Raw genomic sequence first — 12003 nt, forward strand, 5'->3', positions numbered from 1 at the left:
CATTCAACAAGCCCTTGTGGATGCCACTTTGAGTCCTGGGACACTAAGGTAATAAGCTTCAATTCCTGCCAACCTAGCCCGGAGCAAACTCCGAGTCCCGTTGGGAGGGGACATCTAGAAAAAAATTTCAGAGGATGTGTTCCAGGGCTGGGCTGTCCAGACCAGAGCTTTGGAGAACAGTACTGGCCCAGGAGATCTATGGGTATCTGTGTTATTCTGTTAGGAAAGTGTTCCATTTGGAGATAGAACCCAGTTTGGCAGCTACATGGGATTTGGATAGGCTACCTGAGGACGTCACATGAAGGAGATCAGTAGGAGTTAGGACGGGGAGGCAATGGCAACTTTGAAGGCTCCGGGGAAGAGCTTGGGCTGGTTGGGGACAGAGAGAAGGCCAGCAGTTCTGGAGCGCCTTGGGGTTGGGGACAGACGTGCCCGTGCAGGCTGGGGGAGTAGCCAGGGGCTTATGCACTTCTTGCTAGGTTGAGAACGAGTGGAGAGGTGAGGTCATCAGGATGATGCTTCAAAAGTTACTTCTTTACAAAGGTTGGCTAAAAGGAAGCCACCCCCCTGTCTGGTGGAAAGGATAGTAGAGGAGGTGGGGAGGGCAGATTTGGGGAGATCGGCTGGGAGCTCTTCCTAGGTGAGAAAGAAGGTAGACTTTCTCTTACACTAAGCCAGTGGTAGTGGAAATAACAAAGTGGATACTTAACGAATAATGTGTAGGCAGAAGGAACCAACTTCTAGGTGGGTATGTGGGATGAGGGGAAGGAGCACAGAGGATTTGAGCCATGGAGTGGGGATGTGGATTCTTTTTGCCAGATTTCAAAAGACCAGAAAACGAAGGGCACCGGGCTGGCTCGGTCAGTAGAGCATGCAACTTTTGATCTCAGGGTCATGAGTTCAAGTCCCACATTGGACATGGAGCTTATCTAAACAACAACAGCAACAACAACAACAACAAGAAAAGGAGACGGGAAGCGGTTTGAAGGAGGAAGGTGAACAGCTCAGTTTTGGAAGGAGCGACTTGTAAGTGGAGATGTTCCCTCCTCTAGCAACATTTTGGCCTCCTAAGGACCTCCCCAGACCTGGGCTCTCCTCTTCAGTGTCTCAAACCCTCCTTCTGCCCTGACTTCAGTTTCTGCGGGCCTTTGGAGAGATGGCCCATTATTAAAATCCCATCTTTGCTTCCCTCCTTGCTTTTCTCTTACTCCGTTGTACTTACCTGGGGTGATCAGCTGATCGGTGTCCCCCTTGCCCCACATTTCAACGCTGAAGGTGACTGGATTTGGAGACGGGGCCTTGAAAGAGGTAATTTCGGTCCAAATGAGGTCATTAAGGTGGCCCTAATCTGATAAAACCGGTGCCCTAAGAAGAAGAAGAAATTGGAATGGAGATACGGGGACACACAGAGGGAAGACCATGCGAGGACACAGCAAGAGCGCAGCCGTGTACAAGCCAGGGAGAGAGGACTCCGAGGAAATCAGCCCCATGGATACCTTGATGTGAGGCTCCACAACCGTGAGACGGTAAGTTTCTGCTGTTTAAGCCGCAACAGGCTTTGTGGGTTTGTGTGTTTGTGCCGGCAAACCCACAAACCCCAGCCTCATCCCACCTCCCTCTCTGCCTACTTTCTGCCCTTTCTACTAGGCAGCACGGAGCAGCTAGACAAAAAGAACACCCCCTCACTGACTGGCCTTTCTTTAAATTCCTGACCGCCTAACCACACCCCGAGACCGTCTCTCATTTCCCTACTCCATCCACCCACTCTGCTCGTCTCCTGCGTTCTACCAGCTCTCACCCACTCATTTCACTGAGAAGCGCCCACGAGGGTGTCCACGTGTCCCTGCCGGCCAGTCCACTAAGCCGTGTTCTCTACCTTCCTTCTGTGAGGCAGCTGGACTCCCACCCACACCAACCCTCCCCCCCCCGTGCCTCAGTTTCCTACCACCTCCGCATGAGCTTTGCAAATTTTAAGCTTTTTCCAGCAATTCTCCCCTCTTCCGCATTATCAGCTGTTGCCTGTCTCTTGGGTCACCCAGTCATCCCACAGACATAAGCTTGTAGGTCTCTCCTCAGAGACATTTTGTCCTCCTGCTACGGCCTCATTTCTCTACCCGTTTGACAGAAAGTCTTCAGGACGAGCCATCGAGCTCACTGACACGTCTTCCTCTCACACACTCCCATGAACCTACTCTCATCGGGCTCTGTCCCTCCACCTTCCTCTGCAACGGCTCTTGTCGAGCGCACCAGTAGCTCTCCGTCTGGTCTCAGGCTGTTGTCTCAGGGGTCGCCCTCGCCAGCATCCTTTGCCCGAGCCCTCCTCATCTTCCTGACCTTCAGTACTCATTGAGTCTCTGAAACTTCTGTTTATCCCCTTGGCTTTAAAAACTGTCTGTAGGGGGGTGCCTGGGTGGCTCAGTCGGTTGAGTGTCCGACTTCGGCTCAGGTCATGATCTCGCGGTCCATGAGTTGGAGCCCCGGTCATAATCTCGAGGTCCATGAGTTCGAGCCCCGCGTCGGGCTCTGTGCTGACAGCTCAGAGCCTGGAGCCTGCTTTGAATTCTGCGTCTCCCTCTCTCTCTGAACCTTCCCCGTTCATGCTCTGTCTCTCTCTGCCTCAAAAATAAATAAACGTTAAGCAAATTTAAATAAATAAATAAATAAATAAATAAATAAATAAATAAATAAACTGCCTGAAGGGGGCGCTTCCTGGGTGGCTCAGTCGGTTGAGCGTCCGACTCTTGATTTCCGGCCAGTCATGATCTCACAGCTTTGTGAGATCCAGCCCCGCGTGGGGGCTCTGTGCTGACAACGTGGAGCCTGCTTCGGATTCTCTCTCTTCCCCTCTCTATACCCCTCCCCTGCTCGTGCTCTCTCTCTCTCTCTCTCAAAATAAATAAATAAACTTTAAAAAATAAAAATAAATAAAAACTATCTGTATGGTAAAGCCTCCCATATTTATGTTTCCAGTACTGACCCCTTGAATCCCAGATATTTTTACCCAAATAGCTACCTGATGTCCCCTACTCGGGGTCTACTGAACATCTCAAACTTACCTCCCAAACCAAATTTTTGGTTGGAACCTTTTTTCCCCAAACCAAATCTATCTCACCCCCAGTTTTGCCATCACTATAAATGGCAGTGCTGTCCTTCCTTTGGTGAGTTATTCAGACCCAAATTCCTGGAGTGCTCTTTGACTCCTTTTTCTTGCAACCCCCCTCCGCCATCTGACTCCACAGCAAATCCTTTGTTGCTGCTACTTTCAAAACGTATCCAGGATCCAACTGATTATTTTCTTGACTCTTTTGTTACTACTCTCCTGGTCAAAGTCATCATAACCGGTCTCCACCTTTCCATCCTTCCTTACTTTCCTACAATTTATTCTCAGCGCAGAAGCCAGATTGAGCATTTAAAACGTCAAGCCAGGGGCGCCTGGGGGGCTCAGTCGGTTAAGCTTCAGACTTTGACTCAGGTCACTATCTCATGGTTTGTGAGTTCAAGCCCTACATCAGGCTCTGTGCTGACAGCTCAGAGCCTGGAGCCTGCTTCGGATTCTGTGTCTCCCTCTCTCTCTCTCTGCCCTTCCCTGCTTGTGCTCTGTCTCTCTCTCAGAAATAAATGAACATTAAAACAAAATTTTAAATGTCATGCCTGATCAAGTCATCCAATGACCTTGAATGTGTTCAAAATAAAATTCCTTATCCTGTCCCACAGGGCTATTAGTGATCTGGTCCCCTGCTACCCTCTGAACTCTCCTGCTCTGTCTCCCTTAACCCTGTATTCCAGCTCCAATGGCCTCCTTGCTGCTGCTGCAACAGGTCAAGGGCTTTTTTTTTTTTTTTTTTTTTTTCCTCAGAGTTTTTCACCTCACCCTCTGGAGAACTTTTGCCCCAGGAAGTCCTGTGGCTTGATTTTTCACTTTCCTTAGGTCTCTGCTGAATGTCACAGATGGTGCTACTGCTAAGGAACCTTGAGAGAGGACAGGCAGGGCATATCCAAGACTAGTCACTCGATTATTTATTGAACCACCACTTGGAGTGCTTACGGCATGCCAGATACTTTTCCAAGCACATCCCATGGGTTATAGAAGCAGGTTGTAATAGTTAACACTTATTGAACACTCAGCCTGTGCCAGGCATGGTGCTAAGCACATTGTAAATGTGAACTCTCTTAACCCTCACCATACTCCATGAAGTAGACGCTGCCATTATCCCAGTCTTAAATCTGAAGCACAGAGAGATCAAATAACGTGCCCAGTATCACTCCAGTAGTGGGTAGAGGTGCTGAGTTTCAACCCAGGTTTCATTACTGATGCCACTTGAGTTAAGGGACGAGGCTTGAGTGGAGCTTTTGAAGAGGGCTGAGCAGGCATTTGTCAAACTCGTCAAGTAGAGGTAGGACACCCTCCCTCTCCTTCTCCCCCTACCCTGCAGAGAGCATTGCTTATGGGCAGGTGCAGAGGTAGGCAGCCGGCCTTCACACTTTCCAGGAGAGGGTGTGGCTAAATTGTAAAGTGCAAGGTTGAACAAGGGAGCTGGTGGAGAAGCATAAGGATATATTGTGTTTTTCCGGGGCCTGCAGAGAAAGCTTAAGGAGGCGGCTTCTTCCTGCAACTGCAAAGCGTGGTCCTTGTCTGCTCATGAGTCTGGAAGTGAGCGGCGGCGGTAGTCGTAGAGGCCTTTCAAGTCCTTGAAATCCTTATTGGTCCTGCCGGCCAAGGGACTTTGGAGGAGGGGGGTGGGGGTGGGAAAGGAAGCCGTGCGAGATAAAGGGGAGGTGCATTTTCAGAACCGGGCTAGCTCCGTCCTCGCTTTCGGACCGGCCGCGGGTGGTCTCTCCTGCAACTTCGCGAGCGGACCCCACGGCGAACCCCATGGCCGACCACAGGTTCAGGCCCGTGTCCGGGGAGAAACCCTGCTGCGACATTTCCAAGAAAGCCCAGATCTGTCTCTGCGTGGTTTTCGGTCTCCTGGTCGTGGTGATCATCGCGGTGGTGGTGGGGATCGTGATGTGGCGCCAGCCGCCCCAGCACCAGGAGTGGAAGGGGGCGGGCACCACCGCCCATTTTTACGAGATAATCCTCGGACGGTGCTACACCTACACCCAAATCGTGCGACCCGAGTTGGGGTGAGTCGGTGTCCGGTGGCGCGCGGCGGGGCGCAGCGGGGCACCGCGCGCGAAAACAAAGCATCTTCTATTCCGGGTCAGCGGAGAGCCCGCCGGCCAGTGCCGGCTGGGGAGCGCTGGCCTTGACGTTCCGCGCCGCTCGCGGGAGCGCCTGGCGTTGGCACCTGCGCGCGCCGGCGGGCGGGGAGCTCGCGGTTCGGCGGCCGATCCCTGGGCGCAGACGCCCGCCTTCTGGGCAACATGCGCGGCGCCGGCTGGGCCCCGCTCCGCGCTCGCCGCCGCGCTGCAGGCGCGCAACTGGTGGGCGCGGAGGATCGCGGGCGCTCTCTGCTTTGCAGGGGACTTCTGTGCGCGGGCTCTGGCTCGGACAGTTACCGGTGACACCTGCCTGGTTGGGAGGCTTCTGGAGCCTGCAGGGGTGTGTGTGTGTGGCGGGGGGAGCGGGAGGGGAGGGGGAAGGATGGCATCAGAGGGGCCAGACCACTACAGTGAGTTTTATTCACGAATATAAAACAGCACTTCTTGCGCCCCCAGGGATAAATGGGACAGAGAGCTCAGTGACAAAATTAAATCAAAACATTAACTTTGGAACGTGAGATAAAATTTACACTGTCAGGTGCATCGGTTCGACGCATCGGTACCCACCCTGAAAACACCACCCACATCAGTCTGCGGAACCTTTCCAGAGGGTTCCTCTTTCCTCCTCCCACCTAATCACCCCCAGAGAGAACCGCTTTCTTGACTTTCATTCCCAGGGTTTGGTTTCACCCACAGAACTGATTTTTGAAGTTGTGCATGAAGTAGAACCAGCCGGAAGTAAAAAGCTACTTCTCAGGCTGCCGAAGGCGGGCACCGGGAGCCACAATTTCTGTTGGGAGTGTGGGATCGCGCAATGAATTCCGCCTGCGAACCACCGGCAGCCCCGGGAGCCGAGCGGTACAATCCGCACCCCAACCCCCCACCCCGCCAGCCTCCCCGCGCGCTTTCCGCCCCTCGATTCTTGCACATTTTTTCCAGGCCAACGATTGCCGGGGTCGGTCCCGTAAGTGTTTTGCTTCCCAGTAATTAAATAGTTAATTGAGATATCAGAAGTTGAAGCGTTTCCCTTAGGCTACACTTAAAGTGTTGATAAAATCAAGGCTATCTATTCTGACTTGGTAATGATCGACGCGGACGTTTAAGTTTCATGTTCATGTAACAGTTTTAAGATTTCTGTTGTTGTTCAATGTAAATTCACGCTATTGGTTAGATTATCACCACCGGGTAGCAAGCCCGAGGCTCCGTAGGGACCACGTGACTTTTTAAATGTTTGTCAGGGCGCCGGGTCAATATTAAACACACTCACACACGCAGACACTATGTAAATGGGTTAATAATTCATACGGTACCACGTGCTTGTCACTTAAGAAATATGAAATCACCGAGACCGAGTCCCGTAACAACTAACTTATGTGTGAGGCACTTAACTGCCGCCCCCATTTTAGAAACGAAGAAATTGAAATAGAGAGTTTGAGTCAATTGCCCAAAATTTGGATCCAGAAACTGAGCTCACCCCCTGTGCTGTGTTGCCTATGTATGTCCTGTACGTAGAGTGACCACAGAATTTACTATGGGACATTTTGAAGACAAAGGGGATGCTGTTACTAATTATGCTGAGTCCATAGACTTATACCAGAACGTATGGTCACTTTATCCTCGGAGAGTTTAAGGACACAACTTCGGGAATGACACTGGCTGGGGTTTAAATCTCGGCTCTGTCAGTCACAGTGTAGTTTTGGGCAAGATACTTTCTCTGGGCTGCAATGATCTCAGAATGGAGAATGGAATGATGGTACCTTCCACATGTGGAAATTCTGAGGATTAGGAGGAATAATCCCGATATATACCAAGTGTTCTTAATGCTATTGTTTTTGGAAAGGCAGTATCACAGTCACCTTTTAACAATAATAAATAGAGATCAAGGACAACATGAAAATGGATACCTAGTATTAAAGCTATTTAAATTACAATTCAGTGTATCCGTCCTCCAGTGATGGAATTTGTTGTTTCCTTTTTTTTTTTTAAGTTCATTTATTTTGACAGAAAGAGAGTACAAGCAGGGAAGGGGCAGAGAGAGAAGGAGAGACAGAATCCCAAGCAGACTTCACACTGTCAGCACAGAGCCGGGTGGCAGGCTTGAACTCCCAAACCCTGAGATCATGAGCTGGGATGAGATCAAGAGTTGGAAGCTTAACCCACTGAACCACCAGGTGCCCCAAATTTATGTTGTTTCTAATTTTTTGTTTTACTGTTATTTTTAAACAAATTAAACACATGGCCCTGGAGATCTTTCCGTGTTAGCACAGGTAGATTTACCTCATTATTAAAAAAAACAAAATTTTTTTTAGTGTTTATTTTGTTTTTGAGAGAGAGAGAAAGCATGCATAGGGGAAGGGAGGAGAGAGAGAGGGAGACACAGAATCTGAAGTAGGCTCTGAGCCATCAGCACAGAGATCATTACCTAAGATGAAGTAGGACACTTAACCCACTGAGCCACCCAGGTGCCCCTGATTTATCTCATTCTATAGGGTAGAGGTAACTATTTCGGTCCACAAAAATTCGTTTCCAATTTTCTTTTTTTTAATTTTAAAAATATTTTTCTTTATTTTTGAGAGAGAGAGAGACAGAGAGAGAACGAGAACGAGCGGGGGAGGGGCAGTGAGAGAGGGAGACACAGAATCTGAAGCAGGCTCCGGGCTCTGAGCTGTCAGCACAGAGCCCGATGCAGGGCTCGACCCCAAGAACCGTGAGATCATGATCTAAGCCAAAGTCAGACACTTAACCAACTGAGCCTTCCAGGCACCCCAAAGAAATTGAATTTTTAATTTAAAAACTACCAAGAAAGAAATCTCCAAGCCCAAGTGGTTTTAGTGTAGAATTCTTCCAGATATTTAAAGAATAATGAAAACCTATCCTACACAATTTCTTTCAGACATAGAAGAGGAAGAAATAATTCCCAATTTTTTTATAAAGCTAGTATTGCCCCAAACCAGACAAAAACATAAAAATAAAAAATGAGAAAAGAAAGAAAAGAAAACCTCAGATCAATATTCTTCATAAATACAGACACAAAAATTCTGTTTTTTAAAAAAATTTTTTGACATTTATTTATTTTTGAGAGACAGAGAGAGTCAGAGTGCAAGCAGGGGAGGGGCAGACAGGGAGGGAGACACAGAATCCAAAGCAGGTTCTAGGCTCTGAGCTGTCAGCACAGAGCCCGATGCAGGGCTTGAACTCACAAACTGTGAGATCATGACCTGAGCTGAAGTCTGATGCTTAACCAGTTGCCCCTATTTATTTCTTCTTACGGGCATTCTTTATATATTGTAGATCATGTCTGTAGTATTTTCTTTCTCTCTGCTTGTTGTCCTTGGAACACTTAAAACTTCTGTTGCTCCCCTGACTCTTGAGACTTTAACTTCAAGGTTATGACTCTGGTCACTAATCTTCTTTCTATGTTGTTGAAAGTCTGGCATGCTATTTCCCGTGTAGTCATACTTCTCAGCATCAGAAATCTTTACCCTGATGAATTCTGAGATCATTCCTGCGATCCTCTTTTCCCATCCACTCCTTGCTGGGTCACTGTTTCCTGCTTTGGTCTTTTATACTGGGCCAGAACTTCACTTTATGTCAATTATTCAACCTTGTAATTCCATTTTGACCTGATATTTCTAGTTCTTCTTACCTCTGTAGGTCTTTATTATAACTACGTGTTAATATACACAAATTTGACATGTTACGTGATCCCAGGCAAAACAAAACCAGTATCAAAAACAATGTATATGACAATCGTAACTATATAAAACTGAATGTAAATGGAAGAAAGGCAGTGAAATACGGTACTGCTGGGTTAAGGGAATTGTTAACGGCTGATTCTTATTATTCCGCCACTGATTTTAGGCCTTTAGTAAGTTTCTTGTAGATTTCTTTCCTTATTATTCTTCAGTTTCAAATGGTCTACAATTGGCATCTTGCTTATCTGTGACTACATAATAAACGACTCCAAAACTTAGTGATCTAAAGCATAAAGCATTTCATTGTTTTACATGACTCTTGGATCAACTGGGCTTAACTACGTGTTTCTTCTGCTCCTTGTGATGTTGGCTGGGACTGGAGTTATTTGGGGGCTCAACTAAGTTGACATATCCAAGATACAGGGGACGTCACTCACATGAGGGACACCATGGAGGGGTCTGCTGAAAGGCTGGCATTACCGGGGATGCTGGAAAGGTGGACCATCACAATGTCTCTCTGCTGTCTCAGAGTCTGGGGGTCCCAGCCTTGATGTTTTACTGGAAGCCCCTGGATGTGATTACTGCCTCGTCCCCATTTCTTGGTTTGATATTCTCTTACCGGGAAAGACTAGGAATGAAAAGCAGCTTTATTTTGCAACCCGGCAAATCCTGACTTGGAAATGTTTGCTCTTGATTCTGTCTAAAAACGAATCTGTACCTTATCGTGTGCGGTGAAAAGAAATGAGGTGCGCCTCTGACATTCTGCCTGGAAATCTCCTTAGGCAAATTCCTAAGTTCCTCAAGTATTTCTATTACTGCGGAGGACAGTGTTACCACAACCATCTAACATGGGTCAACTTTTTCTTAGGCTCCAGTGACAGTTTCCTTCCTGTGTGTCCAGCCTTTAGGAACAGTCCCCTTAAGGTCTTTCTGTCTTTCTTTTTTCTTTTTAAAATTTTATTTACTTAAGCAATGTCCACACCCAAGGTGGGGCTTAAACTCAGAACCCTGAGATCAACAGCCCTACCCTCCTCTGAGCCAGCCGGGTGCCCCTCCCTGAGGTCTGTCTTACCCCAGCCTGCCACTCACTCCCAATGCTGGTGCCACCCTGTGGTAGTCGGGGTTCTCCAGGGAGAGGGAGAGAGTGAGAGAGAGGTGAGGAGGGGCAGGGATGGGGGGAGAGGAGATGTTTATTTTAAGGCATTAGCTCCCACGATTGTGGCAACTGACAAGTCCAAAATCTGAAGGGGGTGCAGACAGGCTAGAGACCTAGGGAAGAGTTGATGTTGCAGCTTGGGTCTGAAGGTTTATTTGCTGGCAGAATTCTCTTTTTCTTGGGGGAGGTCAGTCTTTTTCTTAAGGCTTCAGCTAATTGAATGGGGCCCATCCACATTATGGAGGGCAATCAGCTTTACTTAGAGTCCATCCATTTAAGTGTGACATCCACATGTGTGTGACCAAATATCTCGGTCAAGTGTACACAGAGAATGAGCCATCATGCTCATGTGTCAGGGTTCTGTTACAAAGCACCTCACTTCCGGGTTCCACTTTCTGTTTTGGTTACCTATTGCCGATAAACTACCCTAAACTGTAATGACATAAAATGACAATCACTTACTATCTTTCATGATGCTGCGTGTTGGCTAGCATCAGTTGGATGATCTGCTTCAATGAAGTCATCTGGGGGGTTGAGTCGACTGGAATGCCCCAGACGTTGTACTTGTGTGGTGGTGCTGTGGTGCGTGGGCAGAGCGGGGATGGCCAGGGCTCTTTTTCTCTGTGTCATTTCAGGGCGTCTCCTCCTCACAGCCCCCCCCACATGACCTCACCATGGTGCAGCTACGTGTCTTCAGAGTTCCTCAACTCTTTCCAGGGGAGCCTGGGTCTAGACCCCTAACTAGCACAGCGTCTCTTCCACTACATTCTTCGGGTTAAAACGGTCACCAGGGCGATGAGAAAGAATGAAATATGGCCCTTTGCAGCAACGTGGATGGAACTGGAGAGTGTGATGCTAAGTGAAATAAGCCATACAGAGAAAGACAGATACCATATGGTTTCACTCTTATGTGGATCCTGAGAAACTTGGCAGAAACCCATGGGGGAGGGGAAGGGAAAAAAAAAAGAGGTTAGAGTGGGAGAGAGCCAAAGCATGAGACTCCTGAAAACTGAGTACAAACTGAGGGTTGATGGGGGGTGGGAGGGAGGGGAGGGTGGGTGATAGGTATTAAAGAGGGCATCTTTTGGGATGAGCACTGGGTGTTGTATGGAAACCGATTTGACAATAAATTTCATATATTAAAAAAAAAAATAAAAAAATAAAATGGTCACCAGGCCTGTCCAGGTTCAAGAGGAGAGAAAACAAGCTCTACTCTGTGATGAGAAGAGTAACAAAAATTTTGTGGACAGCTTTAGTCCTTCCTGTATCTTTATGTTAGCTTTTAAACTTTTTAAAACACTTTAAAAATTTATTTATTTATTTATTTATGTATGTATGTATTTATTTATGTATTTATTTATTCATTTATTTATTTTTGAGAGAGAGCAAGAGGGAGAGAGAGAGAAAGACCTCAAGTGCAGGAGGGGCAAAGGGAGAGGGAGGGACAGAATCCCAAGCATGGAGCCCAACGTGGGGCCTGATCCCAGGACCATGAGATCATGACCTGAGCAGAAATCAAGAGTCAGATGCTTAACCAATGGAGCTACCCAGGGATCCCTTTATGTTAGTTTTAAAATTTTTATTTCTTTCTTGTCTCTTTTGTTCTTCTGTGACATCGATTGCTCTTTATACATTATTACCTTTTATTAACTAGATTTAACAATGATAAAAAATGATACATGCCTCCTGGAATATAAGCTCATTGAATCTAGGGGCTTTTTGTCGAGTGGTGTATATTTATGACCTAAAATAGTGCCTGCAATACAGTAAGCAAAAATAGTTGAATTAAATGAACGGTATACAAGCCAGTATATTATGAATAATAAAAAGAAACAGAGCTATAATAAATATACCTCCCCAACAAACTTCCATACCATTGCTCCCAAATCCCCATCAATCTCTATTTTGGGCTAATAGAGCATTGACGTTTCTTTTACATAATAGCTT

At 47.4% G+C, this 12003-nt stretch overlaps 1 protein-coding gene across 1 annotated transcript in view; it reads left to right on the forward strand.

Moving 5' to 3' along the window:
* The first annotated feature begins 4873 nt into the window (after window positions 1–4873).
* Window positions 4874–12003, forward strand: part of CD38 (CD38 molecule) — a 56143-nt gene continuing 49013 nt past the window's right edge. The window contains exon 1 of the mRNA XM_047090768.1: window positions 4874–5127. Within this exon, the coding sequence (XP_046946724.1) occupies window positions 4874–5127 (254 nt within the window). The remainder of the gene's footprint in view (window positions 5128–12003) is intronic.

This window comes from Lynx rufus, unplaced genomic scaffold, assembly GCF_022079265.1.
Source record: "Lynx rufus isolate CCGP_SWC_20201006 ecotype Redwood Valley unplaced genomic scaffold, mLynRuf1.p SCAF_3, whole genome shotgun sequence".
NCBI lineage: Eukaryota > Metazoa > Chordata > Mammalia > Carnivora > Felidae > Lynx > Lynx rufus.